The following is an 18,602-nucleotide window of genomic DNA, read 5'->3' as shown; positions in this document are numbered from 1 at the left end:
GAATGATTGCCATGCGCAACCTTAGCAATTTTTTTGGAGCACTTTGGGGAAATGCAATTGCATTTCCAAAGAACGCTAAGGCCCCATTTGGTTCAGCTTTGGGAAGGGGCTTTTGGCCTCGAAAGCCCCTTCCCAAAATGCTGAACCGTTTGATTCAGCTTTCGGCCTAGCATTGGCCAAATGCTAGCATTTGGAATGCCGAAAGCCCAAAGCTGGTCTGAACCAGCTTTGGGCTTTTGGCATTCCACAAATGCTGAATCCAAATTTTTTGTCCCCAAACTATCCTCACTTATTTTAGCTTATTCCGATTTTGCCCCTCTTGTTACTATTCATCTTCTTCATGAGGCGGGCAGCGAGGGTGGCCGACACCGAATCGGGCTAGCGAGAGGCTGGCGAGGTTGCACGACCCAGGCAACGGCCGCCTGAGGTCACGCGACCGCCCAAGCGCCGCCAGCCTAGGTCGCGTGACCCAGGCGCCGATCGCCTGGGTCACCTTGCCTCAGGTGACGGCAGCCGGCGGCAAATCTGGCTCGCCGGGGGTCGCTCGAACTCGGGCGACGGCCACCAGCGCCAGATCTAGCTCGCCGGCGACCGTAGGCCTTTGCCGGCTTCGGCAAAGGGTGGGGTAGATTTTTTTTTTAATAAAAAAGATAATTCCCAAAGCTCTTTTGCAAAAAAAAAATTTGTCAAACACTACTTACCCCAAAGTAGTTTTACAAATGATTTTTTACCAAATGCCACTTGCATTTCCCCAAGGGGCTTTAACCTAAAGGTATTTACATTCCCCCAAGTAACATTTGGAAAGTTAAACCAAACGAGCCCTAAAAGCCTTTAGCCCAAGGCAAGTCCGGAGGTACTTTGGCAAGTTGCATTTTCGGAATGCAAGTTTACTGTTCATCTCATTATTCATAGCACTGTTCATCTTTCCCAAGCAGCAGGTCCAACAGCCGGCAACCACCACCTAAGGGCTAGCGCAACCCTGGCGACCGTCACCTAGGGTAGCGTGACCTCGACGACCACCGCCTGGGGTCGCCGGATCTCAGGCGTCGCCTAGGTTGCGCTACCCAAGCGACGCTTGAGGTTGCGCAACCTCAGGCCGCTTCCCTTGAGGACAGGTGAGGCTGGCCGGCGACTAGATTTGGCAATCAGCGATTGACCGACAACTAGATCTGGCCGGCAACCGTTGCCAATGGCTAAGCTCCACCTAAAGCTTCTTCTTTTTTTTTTTAAATATCAGCAAAAGCCCTTTACAACATATAGTTTTTACCAAACGGTATTTAGGCTAAAGTTGCTTTCAAATATGATTTTAAAATACACTTACCAAACACTACATGTATTTCAAAAAACCATTTTAATACAAAGGCCTTTGCATTTTGCCAAAGGCATTCTCCCAAAGTCGAACCAAATGAGCCCTTAAACTAATAAAAGGTTTGTCACGGATGCACCAGTGTGAGATTTTTAGTGGTCAAAAAATAAATTTGAGGTAAATTTGTCACAAATGTAATAGTTTGAGATTTTTTGTTATATTAACCCTTAACTTTAATTACTTTGCATAAAAAGACCTGAAAAAGTTTTCGGTTAAGAGTTAAAGCGAGCCAGTTTTAACTTGCATTACTTGGAAAATGTTTATCAACATGACTTAAGAAGCGTCCTATAGCATATTGATTCTTTTTTGAATGATCTATAGATTGAATAATTTTTCTGTGGTGAATTATTAATGTGCATACGTAGATTTTGTGGTTTGATTGACTCAAAAAAAATTTAGATATAACATTAAAGTCAAAATTATAAAAAGAAAATGAAGATTATATATACGGTATTTGTGAATCAAGTCGTGCTTTAGATTTCTACATCCATCTTCAGTATTTTTATGATTCTCAGCTGCACTGCTTGAACAACCTAACCAAAGCGTTCACAGGAGATTGAACACTGCTAATGAAGCTAAACATTATTATTTGTTTAGGGTATAAGCATCAAAATATATTGCTCTGATGCACAATTTACAAAGGAATATATATTTGACCATCTTCAAGATATCAAGAACTACATGTATGGTACAGACACTTTAATACAGACCAGCAGTGACCAAAAAAACGCCACCGCTGCTGCCTAACTAAACAGAAGACAGCCTATGACCTGGGCGGCGGATACCAACCCGAGCTTTTTTAAAGATTAAAAGAATGCATGTACAAAAGAGCCATGAACAGCGGTCATATTTACATTTACGAAGCAGAAGCAATCTTGCAGTGGAAGAGCAGCCTCGTGATAGGAGCTACAATCATTCTGCCCGTTGTAGCAAGAACGTAAAGCCTGAATTCGCACGAATTAGAGGCGGAGGTTCAATTTCAGGCACTTCGATCTGTTCGATCGACTTTGAAATGTCTTCCACCGTGAACGGGATGCTGCACGAGAAACGCGCATCTTAATTATCACCAAGAATGAGACACGAAATTAAGGATGGATTTTGCGAGGCATGTGTGCCAGTTGGAGGCTGTCTTGGTACCTCGAATCATCATCCAATAGGAAAGAACTGCTTACGGCGTTGTTGGAATCCTCTGTCATCATAACTCTCATCGTTGAAATGACCTGCCAGAGTGAAATATCAGATCAAATCAATCCCGCGACTACAAGAGTTCGGTAAATTAAGACCCATAAAAGCAAGCCTACAAGAATCAGCTAGTTCCCATCATAAAGCATATGGCAAACTAAAGAAAACTATAGCAACAACCTTTTTGGATTAATTCTGAAAACCGACAAGGTGATCTGAAAACTTCCGTAGTTTATTTGGCTTAAACATAGAATCCTGAAGAAAAAGACAAACTAGATATACAATCTGTCTAGAGCACAAAACTTACATCTGTCGATACACTATGGGTGCCGTATTTGTCATCCCAGTACATTGTACTGATCCTGTATAATTGCTGAATGCTAAGAACCTGAAAAAAGTTCCAACGAAAGTGTCATCAGAGAGAGAGAGAGAGAGAGAGATTGGATGGGGTTGTCAGGTAGAAGTACTCACAGGACAAAGATCATTGGTAATCTCTTTCAAGCTCTTCTTTGGTTTTTGATGTATAACCTAATTCCAGAGAAAATTAAATTTTAAGTCAAGTCAGTCTGATTGATAGAAAATTGAACTTCTCAATGAGGAGGTGATATTAAAGGAGATGAACCAACCAGGAAGCCAACTGCTTGTCTGATGTGCTTTAATTCATCCAAAGCTGATCCCACAAACTGAATGTAGAGAAGATGTAAATCATAGAATTCTCAAAAGACAAAAAAAAAACACTTAACTCTTGAAAATTCACCTCCTCAGTTGCCTCATGGCACCACTGATCCAACTCAGCAAGCCCTGTTTTTACATACTCCCCATTGCTAAAGGAGCAACATTCACGCCTCAAGAGAAGACTGCAAATATGGGTTTTCAACTGTTACTACATCCAGTCTAAGTTTTTCAAAAGTTATAGGGAACAGGTCAGGTTTGAGTATTCAGTGCACCCACCTGTTAAATAATTGGACATTAATAAATGAAAATATCTGAGTGAAAATCTTTCGGACAATTAATGGCAGCACCTGCACATACAAAAACATTCAAGCAGGTCATGCCATAAAGACAGCATCTCAAGACATCTAATTCGGAAACTCCACCCACATAATTGGCTCTCATTGTCTTCAAGCAATTGTTTAGGCTGTTCACTATACTTTTCCAATGAGCAATTAAAGCTTGAAGAGCAGCAGCATTGGCCTGAGAACGCCCCTTCACCATGCTAGCACGTGATGTTCTAGGTGCCTACACTTGCAAAAAGTACTTCTTAAGTACAGCGGAGAGCTATGTTAAAAGACCAGAGACTATAACATAGACCGTACTGTTCATGACTCACTGAAACATAATTGACTCTATATGCTTTTGGACTTTTTTGTTCACCATAAGTTGACAGTATTTGCTACACGCTATTCAGGCCATGCAACAACAGTTGGTAGCTCAATTTTGATTAGTTTAATAAAAGATCTGATTGAGAAAGACAGTTCACATATTATTTATGTTGCTCCATTGATAAGAGAAACAAATTATGAGCTATTCCTTAGACTACCAAGTTCCATTAGAGCATCTTATGATGCAGCAGCCAGAAATTCTCATGTGGAAAGACTGTCATTTGATAACCAGGCTCCCTTAGTCAAACACAAGTTAACAAACTAGTACAATCAAAGAAAACTAAAATGGGATTTTGCGAGTGATAGAAAATTCTTTATCTCAGGAAACTCCACAAGGGGGATAATCAATCTCATGGTAGCTTGTTGTAACGAAGGAAGAATCAGGGATGACCTGAATACATTGTCCCAGCAAGGGGGAGATCTCTTTCTTCAGATTATCTCTAATCAGTCCATATATCTTCTCCAGAAAAGCTGTAAGTTGTTGCTTGAAAAGCAAAGCTGGATACTTGGCTTCAACTTGTCGCAAGTTGTCAGGGCCACCACCAAGCATCCGACCATTAAGAAATGAGAATCCAACACTTTGTGGAGAAGCTCGTAGACCCTGAGTGTTTGTAGTAGTTAGAATTTCCAACCAAAAGCTTAACCATTATCTGGAGGGATACTTTAGGTATATAAAGCAAAGACAAATTTATGTTGATATCCTTTTCGAGGGCAGAAGCTATGGTCATACATTAACATTAGTTAGTCAAGACTAAAGAACTTTTCTACTATTGAAGACAATGAAGGAAATCTAAACGAAAATAGACACATTTGAAGCCTTTGTTGAAAGCTAAGCAAAGGGAGAGAAGTTTGTGTCCTTACTTGAGACACCCTTCCAAATAGAGAAGCTGATGTCCTTCGCCGCTGTGGAGTCAAGCTTGCCGCTCCACTTGCCTTTAGTGTACGCTGTAAGAGTAGCAGCAACGTTGACGCATTGGACAACCAATAAGCCAATACATCGTTGTTATCCTGCACCTAAAGTAAGAATTGGATGGGGTAAGTTGATGGCATATGATATCGACACAAACACATTACTCACTCGTATAGTTTGTTTCACTATACTAACACTATAACAGAATCAACACAAGCTCATCCTAAAGCAATTTGGAAAATGTTCTCCTTGGAGGAAAATAACTATAGCACACCTCAATTGCTGAGCCAATTGTTTGAATGATACGGTCAAAAATCCCAGTTCTCTCAACTTCAAATGATCTCCAGTGCAGAAGGCATTTGAATATGAGACAAGCAGCAACAGGCCTGCCCCCAGAGAACCCTAGATCTTCCGAGATACACTTTATAAGGATATCTTGATTCTCCTGCAGCATGGAAGAATATATAATGAGAGACATTATCAATGCAAATGACAACTTGAGAATATATCAAAATTTTGGTGAAATCATGCTGATCAAATTGAAGAACCTGCTTCATACATGCCTAAAAATACACATACAAACCTGCTGCTTCTCATTGAGAGATTTCTGTGGCTTTTCCTCTGTCTCAGGTTCCCGTGAAGGAGGGAGAGAAAGTACCGAATCCTGTGCCTTCAAAAAGAGATGATCAAACAATTTCAGTCTTGATATGCAGATATAGCACTTATCTCAACCAAGAACTCAATCTTACCAGAGCTTTTCGAATTTCTCCATTTAGAGCAGTATTGTTTTCTGGATTTCTCTGCAAATGAAAAAAAAGGCGCAGGTTGGTTTTCCTATATAAGTTAACACAATGTAAGTATTTAAATTTGGGGCTCCTTTCATACTTGAATGATTGTTGTCTTTGATCTCACAGACACAGCTTTGCCAGCTGGTGATATGACGAGTGCCTGTTGGCGCAGTACCTGATTTTCTGATTCCAAATTAGAGAGCTTCTCTTCAAGCCTGTAAAGCAGGAACTAATCATGGTCAAAACTTTACATTTTGTCGTACATTTATCCCACGTATAGACACTCACATCTGACAATAGCTAAGTAAAACCCTATTGCAATACCTCTTAATGAAAAAAACACATGAGACATGTCATCAAGAGCAAGCATATCATGCTGGGTTCAACAGCAGAAACTATTTTCTACTGAACCACTTCATGAATATTTATACCTCAGCTGATACCTAAAACTTCTAGTGAGAAGTCATGATAACATCTAATAACAGCCCATTCATGGTCAAGTTGTCTCATCATATGGTGTTTGAAAACCAAAGAACGTACTTGGTGTTTTGAATGTGACAATAGCAGAACACATTTCGGCAATCAGGTGTTAAGCGAAGTAGAAGGCAAAATGCAAAGTTGCAGAATTTGACCATCATAAATATGTGCTTCGGCAATCAAAAGATAAAAATCAAATTTTCAGAAAAGATGGATGACTAAATTTCACAAGGCACTTGTGCTTGACTAACACCACTGAAAATTGTACAAACGACACGGTACAAAAGGGATGGAGACAGACAAAAGAACACTATATTTAAATCTACTAAAGTGTTCAAAAATTGTCAAATTCTGCATCTTTTTCACAAACCTCTGCACTAAAATATGTTGTTCATCCGCCTTCTTCTCTGAATCCTCAAGCTTCTTAATCAAGTCACTGTTTTTGGCCTCAGCAAGAGCAGTAGCTTTTTTTGCATTCTCTGCTGTTTGTGTCTCCTTTATCAACAAAGCCTAACCAACAAGGAAAAATATAAGCTTACTTATTAGGTTAAACTAAACTAGACAGAAAAACACAAGTCACTAGATGATTAGAAGCCACGATATGAGATCAAGCATGATGATCAGTAATTCAATTGAATATTGATCCTTATCTCTGCCAGAATTTTCTTTGTCAATCTGAAATGTGCTTAATTGTACTTGCAGAAAGGAAAAATTTTCTTAAATCAATAGAAAAGTGATTGCATGCCAACGGGATACCACCACCATCAACTGTCATTTTCCAAAAAGATATAAAATCCTCAGCAAGCCAGCAATCTACCTTAAACTTTTCAACCTCAGCTGTCAATGAATTGATCTTTTCTGTATCTTGAACAATGACAGGGGTTTCCTTCACAACTGGAGGTGCTTCTTCTATAGCCTTCCTGGCTAGTTCTCGCTCTTTAATGACCATAGAGTTGGCTTCTTCCACCTTTAATCGCAAAGCATTTATTGTGTCCTGCAACTTGGCAAATTCCTGGGCTTTGGCCTCCTCAAGATCAATCTGCACAAAACAAAGAGAGCACGAACTCATATTGAAAGCTTGTTTAATAGGATCAACCCTACCTCATGTTAATAAAAAATCCCACAGGTTGCAGAAAATTATTAATATGTCACCCTTAATCGCTTTTCAAGTTGTAGACGCCATGTAAGCTCCTCAACACGTTTTTCTAGCTTGTCCTTTGCTTCTTTAAGAGCACCGGTTTCTCGTGCAGCCTAGACAACATTTTCAAGAAAATATTACAAGTCAACCTAAGTCATCATTGGAGCTGTAGAATAATCAACTATTGTAAGTATAAATTAACATTGTTGACTAGACCAACCATTCTGAGATTTCTGAGCTCTCTTCTTGCAACTCTGCCTCTCCATCCACATTGAGCAACAATTGCAGCTTTCTGGAGACTCTTATAATAACAATATGCTTGGTGACACCGCCAATGAGCCTGCAGGACACCAGTTTGACATTTTACTTCTGTACTTTTGCAAATTTTTCAGCAACTGAACCATCAATGTTCCATGTGCCAACGGAAACAGTAGACAGCAAATCTACTACGGTAGCGACAACCACAGGACAGGCAAATTTTACTCGACATAATAATACCTGGATGACGACGGAAGCTTTGGTCTGTTTTCTGAATCTGAACTCATTCCTAGCAATCATTCCCCTATATCCCGTCTGCAATACGACAGCACATGACCTTAGTTTCAAGTGAGATTTTCTTGCAATGAAGGCCCTGAAATTCTTCTGGATCTTCAGTGCACCAGCTTCTCTTCTTAACTGCTCGTAAAGTTCACGAGCCATTCTGCCTGCAAAGGTAAAACAAAATGCAATTCAGATTGGGCAAATGGACTATTCAGAAAGGATAGAGTGATATGAAGAGTCAAAACATCCAACTTTTCAAAAATATAGGGCAGGGACAGATACACTTGGAATTACCAAAATCAGAGAATATATTTAAAAGCCATTATTGCTCTTTGATCATGAATATGCTTGAATAATTCGCAAACTCATCTCCTGACAGCTTAAACCTTAGGGACAAACGGTCGCCCAATGAAGTATTAGAGCACAGAACAAGAGTTTGAGTGTTGACACTCCAGATGATGTTTATTCTTCTTATTTTCTTATTGTTGTGTTTGTGCTCTCATTAGTTCATTGGTTGTGGTCAAACCCATATCCTGTATATCACATGGAAGGCTCGGTTTACGCCGGAAGAGTCTACGCATATGTTTGCTTTACATTATTGTTTGTTACAACTTAACTTTTGCAACAAATGGTCGCCTAACATTAATCCAAAAAGAAGATATTCATAAAGTATTAAATATCAAGCAACTTACTTCCCCTGCCATTAGATCGGGCAGCTCTGATATTTCCAAGCTTATTCAAGATCTTATGATGATTTCACAAATGTAATGGACAGTGAAATCTAGACCCACCACAAACAAAAAATAAAGATATACCGAATATAGCCTGGAAGTTTGATTTGAGGCAATAATAAGAAAAGTACCTCGGCAGTAAGACTGCATTGTGATAGAAGCCTCACGTAACGCAATAAACTGTTTTTGTGTCATATAAGTTCGTATTCGCAGCTGAATGGTTCTGGCTGCATTTCCAAGTACCTCAGACCTCCTAGCATCTAGCTCTGCCATTTGACCTGCTCTGAGAAAAACTTTGGTCTTCCCCATCTGTCAAGACATACCATAGGTAAGGAACTTAATAGAAGAAAACTTTTCAAATTTAAAAACCAATAATCAAGTAGGATATAAAAGAACTTCCAGAAGATAAATGGACATTAAGCAAGAATTGATGATTAAATTAACATGTCTTTGATAACAAGAATCTTTCAAATGAAGTTACTAATAGTTTCCCGTAATTACAAAACAAGAGCTTAATCAATTTGGTAAAGCCCTGACCTATTGTTTTAACATTTAAACTTAAGAATGATCACAAATGTACAGGATTGAAATATTGGGATAAAAAGAATCTAGCATTTGGTACATCGATCAACTTGTTTTAATTGAACTAAGCATATGACAAAGTGAGTGGGGGAGATCAAGCAAAGAGTTCCATGGTTTGGTCATCTTAATTTGAAGGAGCAAGGTCAAGCTAAAACAATTACAAGGTAAGCCAAGCAATAAACTACCAAGCGAAATAGTATATGGTTCATATGTAACCTTACCAAACTAATTAAGCATCTAAATAGACAAATAAGAGTAAAAAGCACGCTATGGGTTACCCTAAAAAGAAGCCAAATGACAGAGCATCACCCACATTATTCTCTCGACAACTAGCCAAAACAAGTCTGTAACGGCATCCAAAATAAAAGAGCAAACAAAACTAGCCAAAACATCAGATTATATGGCAATGCCAAAAGTAATAAAGGAGGATAAAAAGGGAACGCCCAATTACCTGGTAACCTTTCAATCCCTTCTTATCAAGGATCATTTGACAAGCAACTTTATCATTGTAGCTGAATGACAACACAACCACACGATGGCTCGTTATAAATGTTTTGATATGCAATAAATACATAACAAAGATCTCCAACTTCAACCGATTTTTGAAAGCATTTATGTGATTATACATGATTTGGTACTTACTTCCCTTCTAAAACTTCTGGAGATAGAACACTGAAGCGATCAAGAAAGTCATAAAAGGTACGCCTGGTAGGATATCCAGCACAGCTTATCCTAATTGCCTCAAGGACGCCCTATTACAGATCGACAATAACATTGGTATTACTGAAAATAAAAGTCCAGACAGGACACAAAGTGAAGTTCAAGCAATTCATTGTATACTCACACCACAACGTAACTGTTGGATGACATTGACGTTTTCAAATATACCAGGTTTCAGAACATTATTTGGCTTCACGCATCTGATGTAGTGAGGTTCAGTCGAACTCAGCGTCTCCATTAGAGAATGAAGTTGCAGCTGCCATTTCAAGAATGTACACATGTCAACTCATTCCCCATCCAAAACCTTTAAAGTTGTGCGATCTTCAGATAAAAGAGTTATTCGTCCTATACCTATGGCTGCCACATAAATCTATTCGAATTCAAAATAACAGAATCAAATCAGTACTATTACAACGATAAAGTTAAGGAAAAAAAAACTTGGAGAGGTTACGACATAGGAAATGAAGTTTAGAGAAATCAATCAGTCTTTACATGGCTGTACTAATTCTAAAGAATTTCTTCCTAAATTTTGGAATGAAGTCTCATGATTCAAATGACATTGTTGAGAGGCATCAACCCTCTCAAACCTACTAAGCAATCCAACAATATGCTTTCAATTGCTAGTTTTAAGCTGCAGAGGAACTGATTCCCACTATAAAAAACGCTAGAGCTACCATTCAATCTCACACACGAGAAGTATAAAGATATCAGCAAGACCTTCATTCTTGTTACAACGCCTCTAGAGAAACAAATTCAAAGGACCTTGAGCACATATACTTATTCAAGACTTTTCACTATAATGGACTAGAAAAGAAGTTGAAGCATAATTATCACTTTCAGAACAGGAAAAAAAAGTCATAAATGTAAAAGTATCAAAACAGTGCTTTGTAAAAGCTACAAAATTTGTCAAGTAGAATTACTGGACCTGAGCTACATGTTGGATCCATGAGCACCGTTTCAACATAGAAAGAAGACAGGAATTGGACTACAAGTACAGCTTTTTTTCTTACCAATATTTACACTCAACAGACTTTTCTGGTTCAATTATCAGCTCAAAGGAATTGTCAAAGGAACATATGTGTTAGCTTTTTCTTTTCTAATATGAAAGGTTAATATATAGTTTCGTGGAAAGGTACAAGGGGGTACCACCCCATATAATAATTACAGAGAAAGTGTTCATGCTGAAATAAGATGAACCCAAAAACCCAAAACTTGCAACCACGTGTTCTTTCGGTAAAAAGGAAAAAATTAGAACCTAGTATCTTAAAATCCCTTAGTTCTGACCCTTCAAATTAGCCATAAAGTGGCTTGAGGAATAACAAACATACATCTTTCCATTTTTCCCTTTATTATTAACAAAAATAAATGTTTCCTTCTTTTTTAATGAAAACATCTTCTTGTTCGAGAATGGTCCATTTCAACTCACAGCCTACCAGAGAACTTTCCACATGCATGCAACATACCCAGAAGGGCACCAGCTTAAGCGATATATCATTTCATAATCATATCTAAACTCCTGGAATTGAGATTGATAATGGTCCACATTTGAACTGCTAAAATTGAGTTCCAGGAGCAATGACCATGCAAACATATCCAAGTTCTAAAGGGAATTATTAACTGCAAACAAAGATTCCTAAATTTTGTGTTAAATAGTAAAAGCAACCTCATAAGCCCTTTTTCTTGTTTTGCCAAAACATCATAAAAATTCAAAGACTGAAGTTCATCTATCAAATATACGGAGTTTAAGCTTGATTATGGTCCCAACTTGAACTCCTAAAATTAAGTTTCCGCAAGAGCTATGCCGATCCAAAGATATTCAAGTTTTCAGGGCACATATTAAGTGCAGATAATGATTGCTGAACTTCGCATTAAAGTATAACAATCTCATAAGCATTTCAAGAGGAAAACTTATCCGATGAACATATATGGAATTGCCATACATGATTCAATATTAAACCTTGACATCTATGAGGGGAGCTTGTGGTCACTAGCCATGGGGTATGCATGTAATATCAGTAACATACGTGGATCTTAGTGAATTTATAGTACAGTTGTTCTATTTTTAGCATAAGCTAAAAAAATCCATGCCAGTACCTTGAAACGGGATCCAATAGAAGAAAACTTAGAAGATTTGGACGATTCTTCTGGAAGTGGGGGGAATAAACCTGCCGCAAATGGGCACTTTGAGGCAGTAAGCAATGCCTGATGTTCAGCCACCACATAATCTTTATTTTTTTCCAGAAATAGATTGGCCTGGTAGGCAACCTTTTAAAACCAGAAAGATTACAAATTCATTCAGATTCTAACCTTTGAACAAATTCAGATTCCAATAATTTAGCACATTGAACTAAATTGACACTTACCTCCCCTGCATAGTGTAATATAGTAAAATCAGTACGAGAGAGCTTTGGTTTGATAAAACGTTTGTTGCTTTTAAAAGTCTGGTACAACTTCTGGGCAAATGTTTCATGGGTAGATTTGGGAAACATACTGCATGAAACCACAAACGAACAATTAATTCACGAGGAAACACCTAAAGGAGAGAAATATTAGAACATCATAGTTTGGCAATGAAAAATATAAATCAAAGTTGCATACCAGGCCTCATCAAGAAGAGCAATAATCCCTCCGGGCTTCTGGAGAGGATCCAGTGATTTTAGTTCATAGCTCACACACAAAAAAAAAAACGAAAGAAAAGGTAGTTGAATGTAAAGCACGAGATTTGGAATGGTGTCAAATTTGACATACCTTTTCAATTAAATCCAATACATCTTGATTATCAACAAACTCGATATAGCTCCAATTTATCTCTTCTTTACTATACTCTTCCTGCTCCATTTTGAAGACATGCTGCACATTGGTTACACATAACAAAAACAAAATCAGCATGAAGTCTATAAAACTTGCAAGATAAACAAACAGAATTATGAAATTAACCTGATTAAAATGTTGTTGCAGCTTCTCATTGGTGAAGTTTATACAAAACTGCTCAAAACTGTCAATTAAAAATGCAAATTAGAATATAACCCACACAACATGCTCAACATCTCTTGTTTTAATTAACATGGAAGCTATCTGCATTGGCCAGGCAAAGCAAACTTATGGCAACACATGGGCACGTTAACCAGGGAGTTCACTTATGAACATGCAGAGGTTGATCAAATTTGTCAGATATCGAGGGAGGAACGACACCAACCTTCTCGCGGATCAAGCTCTTATACAATATGGTAATGCTATTTATGCTTCTAGTAAACCTCTCTTGTATCTTGACATATTGAAAGGACAGTAAAAAGGATCTAAAGGCCATGCAAGTTGCACAAGTGGCTGTTGCCAATCCATCTAAATGCTCTATGTAGAAAAGCAAACACCGCCACTTGCCACAACAATATTAACTGGTCCTTTGCGAACCCAAAGAATGACCTCCCCCGAAAGCCCATTGAAAATTTCAAACTAATAAGTCGAATAATTTTCACTAAATTTACCATCTCTACAAAGAACCTCATGAAAGTTCATTTTGATAGATCCCTATAAAGGCTACTAACATAAACTACAATGCCTTGCTTAGCTTAAACTCACTGTCATCATTATTATTGCCTTTTGCCATAGAGTATCCTATGCACAATATATCTAACAAAGCTTTAGCTCCCACTCAAATCGAAAATATATGCTCCTCTCTTGCAAGCACTGTGGAGGATAAGAACGTAAAACAGTTTTGGTCAGTGAACTTACCTGTTGGATTTAAAACTTTCAAAACCATAGATATCAAGAACTCCAATCAGGGACTTTGATGTTGGATCCTGCCCGATTGAAAGGTTAATTTTTTCAACAATCCTGTAAAATTTTGACTTCTTAGAGTGCAATTCGTAGAAAAGGGAGTACCAATTTAAATAGACCAGTCAGACAAAGAAAATGAATAACTTGATGCAAGTTCATTACCAATCAAACAAGCGAGAGTATAATGTCTTGGCTAACGCATCTCTGCTACCAACTGCATTAACAGGATCAAGAGTTCTCGTGATAACTTCTTCAGGTGTCACCATTTCACGTTTGATCAGAGCATCTTCCAAGCTTTGGGCATCACATCTATAACGCCATTAATTAACATGAAGATAAAGCCCCTTTAGATAGTTATTGGAAGTGATACAGAAGTTATATCACCACAACACATTCACAATTTCCAGTGGAGTAATAGAAAACACCTAAGAAGTTCTGCTGTGGTATTAAGATGAAATCTCGACTTCTCATCCTTTATCACCGAAGAATCAATCTCCTTTCCCTTGGCAAAATCAATGTTTCCAAGATGAAGGATTGCTGCCACAACCCTGAAAATTGCCTCCTGAACAAATTTTCCTTATTCAGAATCTATTGAACGATCATCAATCCCATGAATGGCCAGGACAAAAAATTGCTGACCTGTTCCTCCTCATTGATTCCAACTATATCCATAGCCCTCCTTGTTGCGAGATATTCATGAGCATCATTTACACCTTCTAACTCATAGCAACTGGATTGATTCAAGTAGTGATAAGATTTAGGGCTTCCTAGCTTATACCTTGCAACATCCTGAAAAAAGTAGCAGGATTCGAAAATGCCACATATATAAACAGCTTAATATGAAATTTCCAACAGAACCCATTGAGAGAATACCTCCTCTGGAGCAGCACAAAGAAGGTAAAAGCAATGGTAGTTTCTCTCGGGGTTGGAAATCTGACAAACGCGTGACCTTTCAAGTAGATAAGTTCTGATAGCAGCCCCCGAAATTCGCCCATTTTTGTCGAATTGAATCTCAACAAATTTACCAAACCGACTACATTATGGATCATGAGAAGTATATGAGAACAAATCTGTTGAAGTAAACCCACACTATCTCCAAATGAAACAAAGTATATAGACAGCAAAGAAACAAAGTATATAGACAGCAACATTGAGATGCACCTTGAGTTGTTGTTCCTGACTGTCTTTGCATTGCCAAATGCTTCAAGAACAGGATTTGACTGCAATGTTCAGTTGCAACAAAAAAAATTAAACTTAATAATTGCCATGTTCATAATTCGAGTGCACATAGTGATTAAAGAGATAAGTTTGGATCCTGAAACACATTCTCAAATAAGAAATGGCAAGTTATGCTACCTCTAGAACTTGCTGTTCCACGGTTCTTCCTTCAACTCCTGATCGCCCCCCCAAGTGTGCAAGATATCTCATGAGCATCTTTGTCGTCTCTGTTTTACCAGCCCCACTTTCTCCACTGACCAGAATCGAATTGCTCTTTCCTTCATTGATCATAGCCCTATATTCTTGTGTCTCAGCACATCAGCGAGAAGACAAGAGGGAAAAGAAAAGGTTGCACCAGCGCAACTAGGAACCAAATTCACCTGTATGCAGCATCACCAACTGCAAATACATGAGGACTCAATTCCCCAAAATCAGCTCCCTTATATTGTTCCATCATGTGGGTGTCATATAGGTGAGGCAATCTTTGAAATGGATTAACAGCAATAAGTATGTTTCCTGTGTAGGTCTGGAAGCAACAGGCAAAATTTATTTACTGAAACCAGTAAAGTAATGCAAGAAAACTCCAAGGCTAAAAGATTATCCTGTGAGGGACCGCCAGTAGCTCACATAAATCTCATTGAGTTGATATCTCGTAGCTAGGTTCTGCAGCACTCCAGGTTCATGCAAGTAAGAAAGCTTTGTCATGTCATCCACACCTCCAGGTGGAGCCTCAGTATCCTTCGGGTATACTTTCGATACATTTGTCGTGACCTACAGGTGCAATCCACTGGTCATTATACCGAAAAATACCTATAATCAAGACCACTGTTGTAGATCCACATAAAACAAGACTGCAGAAAAGCTAAATATCATGCTGAGCAATATTTAGACCCCATAGAGTGCTTCAGTCGCTGAGACTCTCTGAAAAGACTTCACTCTGCTTATATGGACATTTCAAAGATAGATGTATTGAAGAAACAAAACAACTGCACAGTAATATTCCACATTCTGCTTGAAGCCTGCATTATTGCTTAGTTTGACTGTACTCATTCTATAATTAAAAGTTTAATGGTCAGTTAAAGCCTTTTGAACATATTAAGCGCTCTCGATCTCACTTCTTCTAATCAATAGCTCATTATTTATTTTGAAAAGACTCTCTGATTGTTTTTTCCTTTCCTTTTTTCAATTGCGAAGAGACTTGTCAAAAAGAAATTTAGCAATTGTCAGGACTCTCTATTAGATTACCACCAGATGTTTACAGTTCCGAGTATGGCATGCATTTGATGATGATGCACTTACCGTCTTTCCATTTTTTGTCTTGACATGGACCTCATGACCTTTAATTGAAGTAACTTCTCCATCAATCCATGCAAGAACAGGATCTTCAACCCAAACATGAGAACCCACAATTATTTGCACTGGCTGAGCCTGCGGGAGCAAAGTTGCGATAGAGATATCAAGTTACTTTAAAATAAAAAAAATTAAAATGACATGAACACCAACAAATAATAATGATAAAGCAAAGACCAATAGAATTTTGTCAAAAAACCAAAAACGAAGCAAAATAAATTACCAGGTGAGGAATAATGAAAAGCATCGTGGGTGTTTGGAATCAGATTTTTCATAATTTATAACCATTCAATTTCGATGACTCTCGTTATTTACTTTGTAATGCTTGTGCTCAATGAACACTGTTTTTCCATCATTCACGTCATCTGGTTTTCTTTTATATTGGGAGGGGGGGCCGAGGGGCGCTAGAATGGTTCATAAAAGATTGTCCGTGAGTGAGCTATATGTTTTGTCCAAAACGTATTTGGCTTGGCGTTTAGGCACAACAAAGTGTTGGAATGAGGTAATTGATTGGCTATTGCCAACTGTTCTAAAAGCTTAAGCTGTTAGATGAAGACGTGATTTAGTATTTAAATATTCTATCACTCCCCCTCACGCTTAACCTGGTTTTTTGCTCTTATTCTAAGCATAGACATATATAATTGGGGAGACAAATGGGGCTTGGAAAGATTTGAACTGTGGACCTCCTGCTATGATAGCATGTGAGATTTTGTGAAACTAATGCCAATTATTCAAAAAGCTTAAGCTATTAGATAACGGCATGCTTTAACATTTAAATATTCTATCAATTTCAAACTTCATTTCCATGCACCCATGAAGATATCACTATCATGTACGATGTGCAAAGCCAAACACCACCATCACATTGCATTTCTAAAGTGACTTATTCTTTCTTTCCTTGCTCTCTCATTACTAATGCTAACTTCAGCATTTAATCGCACGAACATCTCCCGACACAATTTCTCCATCCGTCATCGTCCGCTTCAATCCACTGCTCCGCAATTATGCAAGCTATCACCCTAAAAACTAACCACATAAAAAGCAAAGGTCACAAAAGATTTTCAATACAGCCCCCATTTAAGCGAAATTCAGGGTTCCATATAACAGATGGCACTACCACAAAGAGAGAAATGGAGCCTTCCAGTCAAGCAAACTCATAAGTCCATCACCAGCTTAGCGAAAGACCATGTGAGCGAAAAACAATCAGTCAATTGTAAGTCAGCAGAACTCAATTTACCATTAGTTGGCAAACACCCCCGCGATCCTCAGCTCATCAAATAGAACCAAAGCTCAGCCCCAGTTTCCGCAGATCAGCGAGCTGATTCACAACAGCTACAGCTCCAAATTTCTCTATCCCCACCCCCTTCAACTCCTCAACCAAAGCCAACAAACCTCCCTCCAGACACAGACTTCTTCTCCTTCCTGCTCCCTTCTCCCTCGACCGACGGACAACCGGAGCTCGCGCCTCTCTCTCCCTCCCCCCTCCCCCGATTTCGCCGCCGCGCTCCTCGGCGCACCGTTTGGGATTCGCCGCCGTACGCCTTCTCAAGCACGTGCCGCCACGGGGGTGGTTCTCTCTCTAGCACGCTTGCAATACTTCTCTCTCTCTTGAAAGCCTTGAAGCTTTTCGGTTGTGTAGAGAGAGAAGGAGGGGAGGTGGGGACGGATGTGGTCTCCCACGCACAACAACACAGAAAGCAGCTTTCTCTCTCTTCTGGTTCCGGCGGAAATTCAAAAAGACGAGCCATTGACAAACATCATCATTGACTAATTAAGCAATTCCCATGCTGCTCCCGGAATCAACCGCGTTTTCCATAATCGCCCTCCGATATGAGCTTTATTTACACGATTGCCACGCCCGCCGTCTCGAATTTTTCATCTTTGCGAAATGAGCTTTATTATATAAGCTGAAGAACAGTATCGTTTTGGAATTTCCATTATTGCTTTCGACGGTGAAAATTCATTTTTTTTTCCAACGGGATGAGATATTAGAACAGAGAAAAAAACCGAAAAAAGAAAAGGAGAAGACAAATCCCGAAACTAAAGGTGAGGGTATTCTCGTAATTGGGAGTTAACGTTATTACAGCCTTCTTACATCCCTTCCACGACAAGGACACCCGCCCCCGTCTCCGCTGGAAAATAATTTCATTTTTAATTTTTTTTTTAAATGCCATTTTTTTGAAAAATAAAGGAATCGTACGATTGGACGTAATCGATTGCCCGAACATGAATCTCGCCGAAGTGACCAAACTAACCTCGTCCGAAGGGCGCATTTCTCGCGAAAAGATAAATGGAAAAAAAAGAAAGAAAGCAAAGCTTCGTAAAGACAAGACGGATCGTCCAAAAACGCCTTGTCGTAAAGGAGGTCGCTGTCGTTTCGGTTTTTTTCCAACTTTGGGCTTTCAGTGGCGGGTCAAGTCAACGGGGTCCTAAACTGTTGAGGG

At 38.9% G+C, this 18,602-nt stretch overlaps 1 protein-coding gene across 3 annotated transcripts; it reads right to left on the bottom strand.

Moving 5' to 3' along the window:
• Positions 1 to 1,999: 1,999 nt before the first annotated feature.
• LOC115691037 (myosin-17-like) lies at positions 2,000 to 17,650 on the bottom strand. Of its 3 annotated transcripts, none has more exons than XM_056320362.1 (39): positions 17,396 to 17,650; positions 16,054 to 16,236; positions 15,436 to 15,579; positions 15,189 to 15,334; positions 14,947 to 15,103; positions 14,752 to 14,810; positions 14,464 to 14,623; positions 14,230 to 14,379; positions 14,016 to 14,152; positions 13,753 to 13,899; positions 13,546 to 13,647; positions 12,754 to 12,811; positions 12,565 to 12,666; positions 12,415 to 12,452; positions 12,180 to 12,306; positions 11,911 to 12,081; positions 9,941 to 10,072; positions 9,739 to 9,848; positions 9,548 to 9,608; positions 8,646 to 8,823; positions 7,742 to 7,947; positions 7,464 to 7,583; positions 7,258 to 7,356; positions 6,923 to 7,144; positions 6,476 to 6,615; positions 5,726 to 5,843; positions 5,590 to 5,640; positions 5,424 to 5,510; positions 5,115 to 5,285; positions 4,792 to 4,944; positions 4,322 to 4,531; positions 3,650 to 3,787; positions 3,500 to 3,570; positions 3,306 to 3,405; positions 3,175 to 3,231; positions 3,020 to 3,076; positions 2,856 to 2,936; positions 2,504 to 2,586; positions 2,000 to 2,402 (listed from the first exon to the last, which is right to left on the bottom strand). In XM_056320362.1, exons 1-39 carry the CDS (start codon positions 17,396 to 17,398, stop codon positions 2,279 to 2,281), a joined length of 4,653 nt encoding a protein of 1,550 aa, XP_056176337.1. In that variant the 5' UTR covers positions 17,399 to 17,650; the 3' UTR covers positions 2,000 to 2,278. The 3 variants fall into 3 exon arrangements, with proteins under 3 accessions (XP_056176337.1, XP_030473447.1, XP_030473448.1); XM_030617587.2 differs by having other exon boundaries at positions 16,108 to 16,236; positions 17,396 to 17,648; XM_030617588.2 differs by lacking the exons at positions 16,054 to 16,236; positions 17,396 to 17,650 and having other exon boundaries at positions 14,947 to 15,110; positions 15,436 to 15,578.
• Between the last annotated feature and the right edge of the window lie 952 nt (positions 17,651 to 18,602).

Source organism: Syzygium oleosum, unplaced genomic scaffold, assembly GCF_021117445.2.
Source record: "Syzygium oleosum isolate NSW1041296 unplaced genomic scaffold, Sole_v2.1 Sole_v2.20, whole genome shotgun sequence".
NCBI lineage: Eukaryota > Viridiplantae > Streptophyta > Magnoliopsida > Myrtales > Myrtaceae > Syzygium > Syzygium oleosum.
Note: the sequence above shows the minus strand (reverse complement) of the source record. Positions and strands in the feature narration are given on the sequence as shown.